General features: G+C 48.4%; 1 protein-coding gene and 1 long non-coding RNA gene across 2 annotated transcripts; both read left to right on the top strand.

Moving 5' to 3' along the window:
* Positions 1-1,926: 1,926 nt before the first annotated feature.
* LOC144719675 (uncharacterized) lies at positions 1,927-4,978 on the top strand. The gene is made up of 3 exons (XR_013585647.1): positions 1,927-2,090; positions 2,202-2,381; positions 4,001-4,978. It is a non-coding gene; the product is annotated as an uncharacterized LOC144719675 (long non-coding RNA).
* Positions 4,979-7,358: 2,380 nt separating this feature from the next.
* On the top strand, positions 7,359-16,588 carry SDS (serine dehydratase). Its single transcript, XM_078595493.1, has 8 exons — positions 7,359-7,551; positions 11,628-11,923; positions 12,799-12,838; positions 13,037-13,176; positions 13,746-13,834; positions 14,193-14,420; positions 14,959-15,083; positions 15,262-16,588. The coding sequence occupies exons 1-8, from the start codon at positions 7,374-7,376 to the stop codon at positions 15,468-15,470; spliced, it is 1,305 nt and encodes a 434-aa protein (XP_078451619.1). The 5' UTR covers positions 7,359-7,373; the 3' UTR covers positions 15,471-16,588.
* The last annotated feature ends 1,300 nt before the right edge of the window (positions 16,589-17,888 follow it).

Here is a 17,888-nt window from a genome sequence, read left to right as displayed (position 1 = left end):
GCCTCACCTACAGCCTCACCTACAACCTCACCTACAACCTCACATACAACCTCACCTACAACCTCACCTACAACCTCACCTACAGCCTCACCTATAGCCTCACCTACAGTCTCACCTACAACCTCACCTACAACCTCACATACAACCTCACCTACAACCTCACCTACAACCTCACCTACAACCTCACCTAAAGCGTCACCTACAGCCTCACCTACAGCCTCACCTACAGCCTCACCTACAACCTCACCTACAACCTCACTTACAGCCTCACCTACAACCTCACCTAAAGCGTCACCTACAACCTAACCTACAACCTCACCTACAACCTCACCTACAACCTCACCTACAACCTCACCTAAAGCGTCACCTACAACCTCACCTACAACCTCACCTACAACCTCACCTACAACCTCACCTACAACCTCACCTACAACCTCACCTACAACCTCACCTAAAGCGTCACCTACAACCTCACCTACAACCTCACATATAACCTCACCTACAACCCACATACAACCTCACATACAGCCTCACCTACAGCCTCACCTACAGCCTCACCTACAGCCTCACCTACAGCCTCACCTACAACCTCACCTACAACCTCACCTACAACCTCACCTACAACCTCACCTACAGCCTCACCTACCGCCTCACCTACAACCTCACTTACAGCAGCATCACATCCTCGTCGAACAGGATCGCCTACAGCATAATCTACAGCATCTTGGCGAATTTGAAATGCAACGGACCACGTGAGCACCGACACACGCGCCGGTCTCATGGCGCTATGCCCCGGGGTGGTGTTCCTCTGGGACGAGTTCTATTCCTTCTCATAGTTATTGTGGACCGTCGGGCTATCATCCCATCGAGTCCTCCTTTCTTATCAGTTTGAATTGTGTCCTTAGCATGCGTAAGTACTGTATCCGTAATAAAGGGGGGGGGGGGGTGGTGATCGCGTCGTTAACCCACTAACCACCCGATACGGCTAATTAGTCAAGTGTGTCACGTTTACAAAAGTGCCAATTAGTTACTTAGTTACTACTGTAACAGACCGGCGTGTTGGAGAGTAAACCCACAAAATGTATACTTTGAATACGACGTTTCGCTGATAATTACAACCAGCTACATTCGGTGATTTTTTTTACCAGAATAACCATCAATGTACCGTATTCCTCATTGCCTCGCTCTCATGCACACTTTTTTAGTTTGTTCAACCTTTTAATGTTAATTTAACACGTAGGCTTTCGCGACCAATATTATTCATAATATAGGTTTTTGGGTCAGATCGCGTTATTTATAAATGTGTCATAACCCTCCACCACCAACAGTAAAAAATGTATCACTTTTTCAAAGGACAAAATAATTCACTTCTTTAGCCCACCGGTGTGCTGAAGAGAGAATCAACAGCATTTTAAAATTTGAGTAGTACGACGTTTCGCTGATAATTACAATCAGCTTCATCGGGCAAGGATGGTGAAGCTCTCCTGTTGCTTCCGGTCTTAAATAGAGCAGCCTTAATTGCCAGGTTTTTACAAAAGCAACCGCTTCACCGTTCCATGAATATCTGACAAGTGGATGGTTATGCATCGAGTGATACAAGTTAGAACATCATTGGAATTTACGCGGCGTGTATATGCAACTAACTCGACTGCCCGCGTGTTAGCCTGGGTGGAGAATCTAACTCAATCTCGTAACAGTTACGCCGTCGCTCCCCCCAGCACAGGCTGACAGTTTACTATAATTATGTTATTGGGAAGTGCCCATCCCTGTAGTTTAAACGGCGAAGCCTTATCGATATTTTGTTTACCAAACGTGGTTCCGCTGATGAAACAAGGGTCATAACCGCGCCATCGTTTGCTTTGCTTAGACGCACGTGCTGATAAACTCAACGAAAACATGATTATTGTGTTTACACGGATACAGAACCCAAGTGACCGAATCACTCGCAAAGCGAAGAACCTGAGGACGGCTGCTTGCGTTGTGGCCGAAACGTCGTGAGAATTATTATGTTTTATTTTTATTATTTTATTATTTCCATTCTACGTGACTTTACCGAAAGAACCAAGAAGATGCCAGATTTGCTTTAGAAGGTAAATCATCGAATGGCAAGTTAAGCACGGGGCACGTAAGTACAACTACTTTGTTTCATCACACCTATGTATTTATTAACATGTTACATGTTATACTCATTGGTTCTTTAGGTAGATTATACATGTGATCACGACTGAGAAGCAAATGGGCGTGCAAGGCTGCAGTAAAGGTGAAGTAGCACTGCTCTAGAGGGGCTCTGAAGCGCTGCCTACAGGGAAGTGGAGGCCCTTCCGCCAGCAGTGGCATGAACGAGAGACATTGCAGGGCTGCGCCTACACCAGATTTTATCGGTAAGTGCACTTGCCTGTATCTGCAACCTTTACTTGTTTTTTTGTGTTACTTGTTACGTAACTAATTCCATTACATAGCGGTTCAAGTTAATTTAGTTTGGCCCTGGTGAGAACTACGGTGACCTGCGTTACCAAACGAACGACAGCACACACACGAAAACAAAACCTTGCGTCTTTCATAATTATATATAATCTGATAATAGTTTTTTTTACCCTTTAATCTGGCAACAAAACTGACACCTTTTTTACGAGGAGTTATGTTTGCATAGACCACAATACCTGTAGTCATAATGCAAACAAAAACATAACTCTGATAATATATGCACTGTCCTTGAAGTTGATTGGTCCACACCCGAGACAGCTTTCCTTAGAGCCTAGTCTCACATGGGTTGGACCAGATGACGCCAAAAGGCGCACAACTCAAAGGCAATGCACCATCAGAGTATGAGAGCTCGGGTCAAGCATTTACACCATTGGAACCTCATTTGCCAGTAAAAAAAAGTGTCAGTTTTGTTGCCAGATTAAATGGTAAAAAAACTATTATCAGATTTTTTTTTACTGCCAAATGAGGTACCAATGGTGTATATAATCTGTTTGTGTGGGACCATTGATGTGAATAATGAGCAGGGACCGTTGTCTCACGTAACCACCGAGCTGGTACCAGCGCCTGGACGAAATGTTCCACTGTTTAGAGATACATCATGATTATAAGCATCATCATAAGTGATCATAAATTAATATATAATATTTTACAGCAAAACAAACCTGCTATGGTAATATTATGGTATATTAAGAAGTTTGTTATTGGGAAAGAACTTGCAATGACGTGTTTTTTTTATTTCAACCTAACGCCCTTTGTCCATCAACTGCTGGATGAAGGCTTCTCAATGTCGTGTCGGTCATGGAGATAATTTTACTCCACCGCACTAATTCATTGAGGGTTTGTAAAGTTGTGTGTGGGGGGGGGGACGGGAACAACAGCACCTCCGATATCGCCAGGCATTGATGTTAGCCGTGCCCGGATGGCCGGGTTCACACACATATATATAGCGCAGTTCGCTAAGCACTGCGCCACCGCTCCTCACCCGTGCGGCGTCATACGCAGGCACAATAAAAACAAGCCACTGTTATTATGGACTTCAAAACCATGACTCTGCGGAATTTAAAGCAGATGCTTTTCTGCACGTGTGCAGCGCCTTGGCAATTCACCTAGAAATCCTAGCCCACGCCGTGCTGGTCGTGGGGCGTAATTTGACCATAATTCACCATTCTGGTTCATAAGGCTTGACGCAACGGTGGGTGTGGGCAATAGACGGCAGGGAACATGGTGAGCAGCAGATGGCAGTACAGCAGTTGGTCACTGCATCGATACTAAAGAGCATCGCTACGCAAAGGGACGGATATGTGGAGGTGCATGTCTGCGTATTAATTTTGTTGCCTCTATCTGTGCGGAGCGTGCAGTGTTGTCGTTGGGTTTTCTCCAGATTTCCCCAGTACCTTTCCACACGCGCACACAGCCAAACACTCATTCATGGAATTGACCCTCCTGAAAATTAGTCCTGAGACTCGGTGAGGGTTTCCTGAGTGAATTAAGGTTGTTGTTGTTTTTTTATTTCAAGGCGGTCGATGGAACGCACCGAGATAACATCCACCGCGGAAGATGGAGCGATGAAATCGGCTCGCCCGCGTGTAAGTGCCACGGCGATGTGGATTGTCTCATTTGCGGGGGAGAGCTTCATCCACCAGCGAGATAGATCATGGCTGTTGATGATTTCAGTGTCCGAACACGTGCGGCCGTGAGCGCCACGTGACAGAGGCCACCTCACGAACCAGTCCCCCACGATTCACGGGGCAGAGCTGAGCGCCGCCTCTCGTCTCGTTGAACGCACCCCAATGTCCGCTGTGCTTCTCTACGCGCTCGTAACACCCCCACACACGACCGCGTTCACTCGCCAACTCGCGCAGTGACGAGTCAAACGTCGCCCGCGATTCTGCACTTGCTCTATTACTATAGTGCTATACTGCCTTCAACTTTTATGAACGACTGGGTGTTTAAGGTTAGCGATGTTGTCGTATTATCTGGCTGTACAGCAAATGAAAAAACACAATTACTTTACTATACAAGTAAAACATTTGTGTTTTAATAATTGTGTTTTTTTTTAAATTAGGCCCCCTTTATAACATCTGCTACAGACGCCGTACTAGCTTAATCCGGCACTGTGTACCACCTTCTCCTGGCTCGGCCAGGGTACGGCACCTCCTCGATGCCCCCCCCCGCCCCCCGCCGGGAAGGGAGTTTCACAACAACTGTGCGGTGAATCGCAACCCTCGGTGGTGGCTCCACAAGTGCTGTATTACAATGCGAATGACGAAGTAAGTCGTCCTCCCCGAACGCACTCAGGCGCGTTCCGTAAGGCGACCCTTCTGCACGAGGAGCCGCCGAATGTTCGCGCTGTGGTTTGCGTCTTATTCTAACCTTCTGCTGCAGATGCAACTAATGCGCTCGTGAATGCGGTGCTGTCTTCCTTTTTAAATCCTTTATATTAAATTCGCTTGCTTGCTTGCTTGCTGGCGTGCTTGCTTGCGTGCTTGCTTGCTTGCTTAGGACCGTGCAAATCTTTCGCTCGTTTTTTAACCCACTTCCAGTGATCCAATCGAGCTGACATTTTCCACACAGACTCGTTGTGCGAGACAATTAATGTTCGTGAAAAAAATTCAAAATTTTTACACTTTTTAGACAAAAAAAAATGTTTTACATTTATTCAAATACAACTCATTCATGGCTATGGCTGAACGTCACAGTGTAGGAGCCCAGAGCGTAACCCCTCCACAGGCCGTGGCGGAGTAGCGCAGTTGGTAGCGCCCTCGCTTCCCATGCCAAAGGTCGCGGGATCGATCCCCGCGTCCTCCACAGGCGAATATATTTTTAAATCCTTTATATTAAGCTCGCGTGCTTGCTTGCTTGCTTGCGTGCTTGCTTGCTTTCTTAGGACCGTGCAAATCTTTCGGTCGTTTTTTAACCCACTTCCCGTGATCCAATCGAGCTGACATTTTCCACACAGACTCGTTGTGCGTGACAATTAATTTTCGTGAAATTTGTTTTCAAAAATTTTACACTGTTTATGGAAATTTTTTTAAATACTCAATTACCAATTGCTTAATGCTGACAAACAATCATCTGACCCATAGGTGGCAGCCATCTCAAGCCAGAGGACGAGAGGACTCTAGCCGCCACGCATATAAAGGATTTATAGTGAAAAACTTTGTTTTTACGGGTTAATTTTTTTGGAATCGTTTGCGCAACACGGTTGGCCCCGAGCTCTCATTAAAATCAATTCGGTTTTGATACTGCTTTGGCAGCGCTGCACAAGCACAATGTAACATTTTAATCAAGAATCCTGCCAACAGTGGCATGGGAAACACGCAATGGGCGACGTTTGGGGCGATTGCCTCTCCTCCTAGCAGAGAGATGCTTTGGGTGACGTCTCTGCTGCGTCGTGAGAGATGGAGGCTGCGTGGGAGAGACCTTCATCGCTTATGACACACACACACAGACACTTGGGAAAGTTCATTCGCCAAAAAAAGCACGGAACACCACTTATTCATTTGATGAACATTGTTTAAAACATCACCGATTCGTGTTTACGGCTGCGGGAAAGCGCTGAAGCAGCGACTGTGTGGGGGTCTGACTCGCGTTGCGGAAAGGTGACACAAACAGGGAGTTGTTTTTCTGACCCGTGGTGCCGGCCGAGAACAACAACAGCGGTGGCACTCCCCACTCACCCCCACACACCCCCACCCGCTCACTCATTCAGTCACCCGCTCACTCGTTCGATCACCCGCTCACTCATTCGCTCACCCGCCCACTGCCTCGTTCACTCGCCCAACCCACCCTCTCGCGTTCACTCACCCGCCCTTCCCCCTTGTCCTTCCCCCGCACCTCCGATTAGCACGGTTGGCTGTGTACGGTGCGAAAGAAGTTCAACATACATTCGTTCGCCCACCTATTCCCTCATTCACTCACCCACTCACTCCTTCATTCACCCACTCACTCACTCATTAATTCACTCACCCACTCAATAATTCACTCACCCATACTCACACATCCATCCAGCAGCTAAATCACTCATTCACTCACCCACTCACTCAATTCACTCACCCATACCCGCACATCCATCCAGCCGCTCATTCACTCACCCACTCAATAATTCACTCACCCATACTCACACATCCATCCAGCAGCTAAATCACTCATTCACTCACCCACTCACCCACTCACTTATTAATTCACTCACTCATTAATTCACTCACCCGCTCACTCATCAATTCACTCACCCATACTCACACATCCATCCAGCAGCTAAATCACTCATTCACTCACCCACTCACCCACTCACTTATTAATTCACTCACTCATTAATTCACTCACCCGCTCACTCATCAATTCACTCACCCATACTCACACATCCATCCAGCAGCTAAATCACTCATTCACTCACCCACTCACCCACTCACTTATTAATTCACTCACTCATTAATTCACTCACCCGCTCACTCATCAATTCACTCACCCATACCCGCACATCCATCCAGCCGCTCATTCACTCAGCCACCCGACGATGCAACCACTCCTCGAACCTTTTTATTCCATCGCTATCCCAGTCATCTTCGCCAAACTGTTGGGGCAAGTGCTGTCAACGAGCGCCTCAACGACGGCCAGCATGGCACACGAGGGGAGGGGGGGGGGTCAGCACCACGCACAGCCCCCTTTGCATCCCCAGCCACACCTGGACTTTCGGGGCAAGTGCTGTTAGCGAGCACATAACGAATGTCGGCACGGCACACGAGTGGATGAGTGACCAGCACCAGCCCCCTTTGTCTCCCCAGCGCCTGATGTGTGTGTGTGTGGGGGCGGGGGGCGGGATTGTTACACACCACACCTGTTACTCATTTGAGGCTGAGTCGACCTACACGGACACACGCACTCCACGCATGCCGCCCGGAGGCGTTGTCCGCGATCTCGCGCCTGATTCGCTGCGCGACGGAGCCGCACCCCCGCGCCGCGGCTTAAGAGGCGGCGCCTCGGAGCAGCCGACTCTACGTGCTGAACGCTCCCTCCGTGTCGTCGTTCATTGCGCTCTCGTCCCCGCTCATCACCGCAAATACCGAGGTGGGTATCAGCTACTGTCGTCTACCTGCCTGACTGTCTGTGTATTGCATACAGCCGCAGCCACCCTGCTATCCAAACAAGCTTGCGTTATGTGTTGCATTGGTGGGACCGCATGCGTAATTAATTGATCAATGTTGTACGCGCTTGACGACCTGAAGTTTTGTATTGCGTTGTGGTGGAAGATCGTAAGGTCGTCGCCATCGGCAACAGCGGTAGCAGTCGTGATCTGTACACTGCTAGATATAGGCCATTCCAACCGCCCCCCCCCTCCCCGTCTCCTGGTCTCTTGATGCAACAATTCATTTGCCCTTGGAGCAACGGGGTTGTTTTCATCGCTCCATCTCCGCAGTGGACGTGCTATTGGCGCGTTCCTCTCTTGGGGCTGCCGTTCCGTCCTTAGTCTCGACCACTGGCCATCGCCACCCCTTCTGAGTGCAGTGTCCTGCCCAAAGCCAACTTTGCTTTTCCATACAAATGTGTTGTCCTTCCGCCGTCACCTCCGATTAACACGGTTGCCTACGCACGGTGGGGGGGGGGGGGGCGCTCCATATTTCAGTTTTCAGTTTCACTTATTAGGTATCGCCATGTGGCTCTTGACTCGGGTGCAACAAAACAAAAACACGACGTGCGCACAACTTGAGTACGCGCTCTTATCCACGTGTTCCTCCTTTTTGTCTCTGCGCATCCACGTGCTTCTTTGTTGCCACCCTTCGCCCGTTGTGCACAAATTTCCTTCGGGCGCATCGAATCAAGATCGACCGCCCAGGCTTCGTCTGTCTGGTTTCACCAATCACAAAAAAAAACGAGTTGATGTTGTCATCCACCTTTTGACAATTTCCATACAGGGGTGTCTGCAAATAGTCGTTCTCACGCTGTAGCCGATGCCTCTACCGCACACGATGTTAACCGTCTGCATTGCGTTGAGCAATCTGCATTCGCACAGTAATCTACGAGATGTATTGGAATTCGTAGCCTCCTCGCCACCGAAGTGACACTACGAGAATGATCATTCTAACGCAGTCTGTAGACTTAGAGTCCTACTGCCCAGGCGTCTCGGCCACCACAAACTTCGCCACCTCGGTCGGCACGGGGAGTTAAAGGGAGTCGCGCGAATCGAACTGCTCGCTCGCGCGGGTTGTCTTTTGTCTAAGCAACAGTTTGGGGGGGCATCTGGGCTATAATCCACGCGTCGTTGGCAGATGTTTCATTTCTCGTTCAATATTTGAACCTTATGGTACCACAGCCCCAGGTACTCGCATGATGTCCGTGATGCAGTCATTTATAGTCTGTTGATGGTCGGCGATGCGGCAATCGACTCCTCTCGACGAGCTGTACACGATGCACCACCACTACGGTGCGTACCGCGAGCGTTCAGGGTCTCGGCGCAATCGTCCTCGCTGCGTTGCGACATCGCGGAGTGTGGCACCGATTTCGGATCGATTGGTACCCCAGTCGCGGAGCTAAGTACACCCCTGGGAAACAAATAGTGTCCCAGAAATAAAACATTTAATTGCCTCGGCCATTGTGTATTATTTTTCACCCCGGGGCACCGCCATCAGGATCACTTTAATTAGCGAAGATTTTCCGAGCCTCCCCAACCCCCACCCCTCTGCTCCATGGTCCACAGCAAGCGGGGTAGTTGCTTACTCGCAATGTCCCCCCCCCCCCCCCATCTTTCGGACAGTCTGTGGATCTGCCCGTAGTGTACGATGCAACGTGCATTCATATCGTGTCTTAACACGCTCTGCGAAAGAACAAAAAATGTGTCAGTTTTGTTGCCAGATAAAAGGGTAAAAAAAAACAATTATCATATTTTTTCTTCTGGCAAATGAGGTTCCAATGACGCTCTGCGGAGTTAGGGCGGGGGAGGGAGGGGGTGCGTTCGTTTTGCAGAATAAGACACGGGGGTTGGTCACCGCTGCGTGGCAGGGCAAATGCAACTGGATAAAGAGACGTAAAGCCGGGCGGAACCGAGAGAGAGGGCTCTTAGAACAGCAGCTGGAACGATGCTTGCTGCGAGTAGCCAGCCCTCCGCGGTAGCAAGATGCATGCAAACGGCAGTGCAGCAAGTAGGGCGATTCTGTACGAGCTGAATGATGTAAATTTCCGTTTGGGTATCGACTATAGCGATATCACGTGGTGTTGAGTACTCGCTGAGGCTTTGCTGAAGAAATGCATATTGCAACGCGTGCGATCGCATTCGCAGTGCTCGTAATGAGCTACTCCTGCTGACGTGACGCGACACGACAGACGCCTTCAAACACCGCTGCGTGAGCATCTGAAGTGGGTTCCAATACACTGCTGGTGGTGTTGGTAGCCTTAGCGGAGACGACTCATTTTTAGAAACTGCCTTTCCGCGTGGGGGACACGGGGCAGGACGAAGATATCCCGTGCGTTGGCATTATCAAACAACGCTTATCGGTATTGGTGATTTAATTCACACGTGCATCATTTGATTCTCAATGTTGCTGATAAACTTGTAATTTAATTGATATTGGCGTGATGGGGTGAATTCTGTGCCGAGTTAATCTCTTTAAGGGCCCGTGGGTGAGTAGACCTTCACTGCTTTGCGTTCTGTTTTCAAGCAATTTCCTGCTCAAAGGAGTGCTCATCATCCCGTTTACAGCTCAAAACCAGTTGTGGAAATTCTACATTCCTATGTCGGGCTGCGAGTTCAATGTTTTGGACGGCGATTTGAATTCATCGCGTCGACTCACGGGAGGGTTGATGGGCCGAGTCAACCGCCCCCCAAACTAAGATTTGAACTCGCGACCTTCCAGATCGCGAGCCACTCGCCTCTACGGGCTCCGTATTGGTTGCACAAAATATGCAGCGGCGGCGGCGGCGGCTGGAGCCGTCGCAAGAGACGGCGTGGCCTTAATAGGCACTTGCTTAAATACAGCCCTGCGGGGTCGAGCATTCTGTCGAACCCGCAGAGGTCGTGACCCACAGCGGGGTCAAGCCTTGGAGCAGAGGGCCAGACCACGGTACTGTTACAACACCCTACCCCCCCCCCCCCCCGAGATTGGAAAGGCTGGGAACTGGCCACTTGATTTGGGCGTCTCGTTACTGTGGTGCATGGGCCGCGGTTTCTATGTTGAGCAGGTATCGTCTTATTATGCAAGAAGTGGTATTGGCACCACACGCATACGCACACGGATCGGCTGTAGTCAACTTTGCTTTGAGGTTGGCCGATTGAACTCCGTGCAATCTCCGCGAGGAAACATTAAATAACGAAAAATACTTGATCTGAGTGGAATCTCGCCTGGTGAGATTGAGGTATAATCCCAGCAAATGATACGTGTGGTAATGATGCATTCACATAATCGATTGATATCAATTGTTAATCTCGCAATATGTTCGCGTCGGTTCGGGTGTGTTGTATGTAGGGCTGAACGATTAATCGATTTCAAATCGAAATCGCCAATAAGATATTTCCCCCAAATCGTTCAGCCCAAGTTGTATGTCAAGCAGTGGCTTTGCATGACCCCTGCCCCCGCCAGAGGCGATACCACTGGACTGCCATTGTAAATAAAATAAAAACCCGCATAGATTCCCGCATCAAATCGTGACTTAACTAAATTGGTGGTAGTGAGTGAAATCGTTAAACCCTAATCACGACCAACAATAGTTAAATTATTTGAGTTGAGCAGGAGCCGGATACACCAGTCACTCGTAAAAATGTTTGCATATGTACAAACGTAGACCAGTTGAGCAGTACAAAAGCTTCAATAATAATTATTAAACGTTGGTGAGCATAGTGACCTCGAGTGGCTTGAAGAATGGCATAAAACCATTACAACATACGAATCCAAACGCTTGTATTCTTCCAGTGCGATTCTATGCATGCACTTTCAATATTAATAAATTTGCCACCAAGTCGAGTTTTTAGTTTGTTGTCCTTCCCCCGCACCTCCGATTTAGCATGGTTGGCTACGTATGGTGCGAAAGAAGTTCAACATACAGTACAGGCAAACAACTCGCTCGCTGGCTGACAAGCGAGATACCAAATGTACACACTTGCCAACCGAACCTAAAACTAGCGATTGCCGGCGGTCCTCTTGACCTGATCGCAGCAACAGCAGCAGCGACAACAGCAGCAGCCATGCCCGTGATCGAGACCATCACGGTGGAAGCTCCCACCTTGGAGCAGCAGCAGCAGCAGGACACGGCGCAGGCGCTCAAGGGTTCGTCCCTGGGCTCCCCCACGACATCGCTGCTACTGCCCCTGCTGCCCCTTCACGCGTGCACGCCGTTGCGCGAGAGCCTGGCGCTGGGCCGCGTGGCCGGCACGCGCGTGCTGCTCAAGCTCGACAACGCGCAGCCCTCGGGCTCCTTCAAGATCCGCGGCATCGGACACCTCTGCCAAGTGGTGAGCAGTCTTTGCCCCTTCCTCCTTGCGTGTGGCGGTGGTGGCGTTGAGTGGAGATGTTTCTGTGTTCGTGTGTGGCGAGGAGGGTGAGGAGACTGCCCTCTTGGGAGCAGCAAATCACAGTAAATATCTGAAATGCTGCCTGCGAATGATCGCAGCTCGGCAGGGGTCCATGTAAAAAAGAGCTTCGTAGCTCGTCGGATTTCTCCAACGTAAATAAAGATTCTGATTTTTGAGATGGGTGACCAGTAAATGCAGCTTAGGGAGAATCTCTGATTCCCCCCCCCCGCATCACCCACGTGACGGTGCATGAATGGCGCGTGCATTGCATGTTTTTTAGTTTTGTACGAATGCCTCTGACTTTCTAAAGCTAAGCACGTTTGTGAACTATACGGACCAAAGTGCGCTATGTGCTGATGAAGATGGGGTGGTTTTCATTCCCAGGAACTTAACCTTGCATCGTTTCTTCGGATTTTCTACTTGCCATCGCGACACGTTATTTAATTCGTGCATGTGAGATTCATCACGAGCCGTTGGCTATATCCCCTGCTAGATGATGCCGTCACAACGTTTTAGTCTTGCAATGTGACGATCCTTCCCGTGCGTGCGCCAATTTCATCACGGTGGGCGTCCTGTCGGAAGCTGTTCCTCCTTTGGCTGCCATTTTGTCATTAGACTCGACCACTGTCCATCGTCCTTTGGGTGTCTCTGCATTTTGCAAATGTGTTCCATGCCATCCAGTTGAAAATACATGTTTTGTGAGTGATTACATTGGGGGGGAGGAAGGAGTTTATTTTCTGCTTTGTTATTGCAAATATTCCGATGTCTCTCAAACTAACTCTTTCCCCCCCCCCCCCCCCCCCGTCTCATTTCAGTCTGCACGGAGAGGATGTCAGCGATTCGTTTGCTCCTCCGGTGAGAAACCTTTTGTATTTTTTTATACGTGTGGTTATATGCATGTGCATTCAGTATCAATAGATAATCCAATGCGTCGTTATACCGCTGGTATAAACATGAATCGTTTACAAGCGCCGGCATTCCTAACTGTGATGTCTGTTTCTTCCGCCCCCCCCCCCTCCACCTCCACCACCCTGACCCCCTCCGGGTGCTCAGGCGGGAACGCCGGCCTGGCCGCCGCTTACTCTGCACGGATGCTGGGCGTGCCGGCCACCATCTACGTCCCCACGACCACCCCGAACTTCACGGTGGAGCGCTTGCGCGACGAGGGAGCCACCGTCAACATTCACGGACAGGTGAGGCCTGAGTGGCGATGCAACTTCTTCACATATTCTTAGGCTTTTTCGGTTAAGTCGCGTAGAAAAAAAATAAAAAAAAAAATTAAAAGAATAATTTTTTTTTAAAGAAAAAAGAAAATTAATAGAATTACATTTTTATAATTAACTGTATTTTAATTTTTTACCTACGTGACATTACCGAAAAAGCCTAAGAATATGACATCTAAGACTGAGCGGCAGGTAATTGGAATTATTTTGTCTCCAGGTATCGCATTGTAAAATAATCTCCGTAGTTCACGTTGGGGCTCGCCCATGGATAGAAATACGGGGGCACCTGCCTAGCCACTTGCCTAGCGAACTAGCTACTACCAAATCTAGCTACCTATCTACCTGCATATCTGAGTGTGTAAGCAAGCCAGTCGGGGCACGTGGGTCATGAATTTTCTTTGGTTGCCAAGGGCATTGTTTCTTTTTAATGAGATAGTTATTTTTCAGCTGGAGGCAGTGGCTTTGCGCTCGGGCTTAAGCCAATGTAGGGAGGTGGCTCACTCGCGTGCTGACTGCTCTCCCACTTGCCGTCTTGCCAGATGCTGGACGATACGATTGAGTACGCGATGGAGGTGGCCAAAGCCAACAACTGGGTCTACATTCCCCCATTTGACAACCCTCTCATTTGGTGAGTTCTGTTGTTCACAAGATTGTGTTGGGTTTCGTGCGTGTATACAAAAGGTTGTATTGTAGTGTCGCGTACACAATATTTGTTGTGCTCTTTCATGTTCGTGTATATTTATTTTATCTGCGTTGAGCTATTATCATATTCGTAAAGAGGAAACGGTACTTAATTTGGAAGGCATACATTATTATCTGATGGATTTTAAAGAACTTTAAATTTTGTTAACTAAATGGGCAACCAGGATAATCGGTTAACTTACTTTTACCCACATCACAAATTGACCTGCATCACACATTAGCGTGCATTGCATAACCTCTCCATTTGCCCCCCCCTCCCCCCACGGTGTGCATGCATACAACAGGGAGGGCCACGCGAGCTTGGTGCACGAGCTGAAGGCCTCCATGCACTCCAAGCCGGGTGCCATCGCCCTGTCTGTGGGTGGTGGAGGCCTCATGTGTGGCGTGGTGCAGGGCCTGAGGGAGGTGGGCTGGGAGGATGTCCCCATCATCGCCATGGAGACGCGAGGGGCCGACAGCCTCAACGCCGCGCTTCAGGCTGGGAAGCTCGTCACACTACCCAGCATCACCAGGTGAGGGCCTGCTCGCTTAGGCCGGGGTGAGGCCTTTTTGCTTGGGCCAGGGTGAGGTCCATTTTCTTTTCGCTTCTACCACGCGACTTTACAAACAGAGGCTACCATGGCTAAGCATAAAGTTGTGACCTGCTTCCTCGCTGTGGAAAGTGGCAGGCTCAATGGCTTTGGAGCTCCATTTAAGCAGTGGCCACCCATTGCTTCAAGTACACGATAAATTAACCCAATCTTGTTAGATATTGGAACCTAAGGAGGGATGAGTATTGTTTCTTATTTTAATGTGAGACTGCCTGAGAATATCACAAGTTTATCGGCTTCGGCTGCAAAGTGGTCAGGAGATGGCACTACAGTAATGGATTATTGAACCTATCTGTGTGGCGCTTTACATAAATGTAGTTCCTTACACGAGTGGGTTTCTCTGGTTACTCGGGTTTTATCCCGAATAGAATTGGCAAAAATTCCCCAATGCAAGGTCCTGCTGGCATGGTGTTTTACAGGCGACCACGGAATGTGACATTTTTGTCTTTGTTGTTTACAGCGTAGCGAAAAGTTTGGGCGCCAAAAGGGTTGGCGCCTACTCGTTCAAGGTGGCCAATGAACACCCGGTCTTCTCAGAGGTCATCTCTGACCAGGAAGCTGTGAAAGCCATGGAGAGGTTTTTGGGTGAGTTTGATGCACAGTCTTTTTGCTCGATCACCAACCGTGCGCGATAAATCTTTCAAAGCTGATGCCACCACCACCCTTGGTCATGTGTAAAGCACTCGTGAGATGTCCTCACGGATATGAAGTGCGATTATAAATTTAAATAAATACTGATTTGATCAAATTTTTACATCTGCAGACGATGAGAAGATCCTGGCGGAGCCGGCGTGCGGGGCGGCAATCGCGGCCGTCTACTCCAAGGTGATCCAGAAGCTGCAGGGGGAGGGCAAGCTGAGCTGGGACCTGCCCTCCGTGGTGGTGATCGTGTGCGGGGGCAGCAACATCACGCTCAAGCAGCTCTACCTCCTCAAGGAGCAGCTGGGCATGGACGACGAAACGTCCTCGTGAGAGGCTGCGTCGCCTCGTTGAAAAGGGCCCGGAGTGGGGGTGGGCAGGAGCGTTAAATTTGTCTTTGCTTGGACACGAGCAGGAGAGACACGTGCCTATAATGAGATTAAAAAGTGAGACGTGAATAGCAATAGTGTTTTAAAGTATTTTTTGTAAGTTTCATATATGGGAATTATTTTTGTAGGGATAGAGTTTCAGTACGAAACGCTTTGCAGAGTCTACCGATTTGGACTTTTGTCCGTCGTTACTCAGAAGCTCGATTCTAACTGGGGGCTATTTCCTGTTGCGGGAAAAGTCAGAAATGAAAATCGGTAGGTAGAGTGTTGAAGAGTGGGTTTTGTAATGTTATGTGGGGATTTGTTTTGCAGGGATAAAAATTTAATATAAAATCGATGCATATTGTCGACTGAAATTTTACTTTTTGCGTTAATTGCAACTAAGAAACGTGTCTCTTAATTCCCCATCTTGGTCTTAGGGACTATACCGCCATTCGTGTCCGCTGTTGTATTTGTATTTTTTATTTTACCGACAGCCACCAAGCAGTCTCTGTTATTGCTTGCGATTGGAGGATGTCACGTTGGCCGTGGTACCAAATGGCATTCGGAGTTCGTCTCTGGGGTTTACGAATGTGCACCCGCGTGTTGTTAAGAGGCCAACCTCAACTCAAAGGTTTTGTCAGCTGTGCTGACAATCTCCGTTCACACACCGACAAATTCTCACTCGTGTGAAACTGGTCGGGCGAGAGCAATGGTGCACAACGATGGAGCTGGAATGCTGCGAAGTTGGTGGGGCGTGGGTTGGAATTCTGTTGTCGTAGGTGAAGGTGTGGAGGGCACCAAGTGGTGCATAGGTGTTCACCAAAGGCACTTTGGAACATTACAAATATATAACGTGTCGTTTCTGTTGTACATCCTGCCCAAAATATTTGAAGGCACATTCTACTGTACCGATATCTACATCATTTTAGTGTTCTTGAAATGTCGTTTTTAGTTATAATGCTGGGTTTTATAATGAATATTTCATAAACATTTTAAACACTGTATAGTAAAAGCAATATTTAATGTTTTGCTGTTACGTTTCGGTGCGTACTGTAATAAATTTGTTGAAAGGCCAGAAAATGTCGTTGTATTTTTAAGTAAAAAGTTTTGGGTATATCCTGTTGCTGGTAATGTCCACAATACAAACGGCATGAAAACAAATTGATAAAAAATTATTTCCATCTCCTTGGATGCGCCGACCGGTCATTGTAACACCCAATGGCAATGAATGTCCCAGACGAGGTCATGGGGTTCGGCTGTTTAAAACAAACATGGCTTTAACACGTGTGTCTGGAAGGCCAATGGGTCGATGAAATCTTTTTTTTGTTACTCCGAGAGAGACTAACTTCTTTTTTTTTTTTACAAATCGTGTTGTTATCGAACCAACGCTTTGACCCCCCCCCAAGGCTGTTGAAGGGATAACACGCAAGTGCAATTCGTTTCTTTCCAACTGCTTTGTGTTTGTCCTTCCCACGCACCTTTGATTAGCACGGTTGGCTACGTACGGTGCTAAAGAAGTTAGACATACATACAAGCGCAATCTTGAGTATTTCCAAAATGTCAGTAAAATGGAATGACTTGTCTACAAAAATATACATGGGCACAAGGGCTTCATATCGGGGGGTCCATTCAGCCCACATCGGACGTGTGTCCATTTCCTAACATTTCACTTCAAGCCCTATCTGCAGTGCTGTATCTGCGCCTGACCTACATCCGAGAGGCATCCGTATTTTTAAATCCTTTATATTAAGTTCGCTTGCTTGCTTGCGCGCTTACGACCATGCAAATCTTTCGGTCGTTTTTTAACCCACTTCCCGTGATCCAATCGAGCTGACATTTTGCACAGGCTCGTTGTGCGTGACAATTTATTTTCGCGAAAAAATTTTTTCCTAAATTTTCCACTTTTTAGGAAAAAAAAATTTCATATTTGATTTAAAATACCAATGTGCTAAAAATGAAACTCTTACTAAAAAAAAACAGAAATGAATAATAAAATATAACCGATGCCACGCATATAAAGGATTTATAGTGAAAAGCTTTGTTTTTACGGGTTAATTTTTTTCCCTAAAGCGATTTAAGGTTAAGGTGGCTGAGGGACTGCAGCATGTTAGTTTGTGAACACTTCTTTGGAGCGGAGAAACAATGCCGAGAGCAAAACACGGCGAGAAGAGGCTGGTGGCGCTGGTGCGGGAGTTGGACATCGTCCTGCCCATCGCGGCAGGCAATGGGGATTATGTCCTTGAAGGTGGCCCAGAAAACTCGGGGCCGCGAGGCTTGCCAGCATTGGCCCAAGGTGTAGGCTTGGCCGTGGCGGGAGGAGGGACATGGTGGGTGCGGTGTGTCGCCGGGGGACATGTGGGAGAAGGCCCACGCAGGTGGG

This window comes from Lampetra planeri, chromosome 6, assembly GCF_965212315.1.
Source record: "Lampetra planeri chromosome 6, kcLamPlan1.2.h2, whole genome shotgun sequence".
NCBI classification, from domain to species: Eukaryota; Metazoa; Chordata; class Hyperoartia; order Petromyzontiformes; family Petromyzontidae; genus Lampetra; species Lampetra planeri.
The sequence above is the reverse complement of the archived record's forward strand: the minus strand, read 5'-3'. Positions and strand labels throughout refer to the sequence as shown.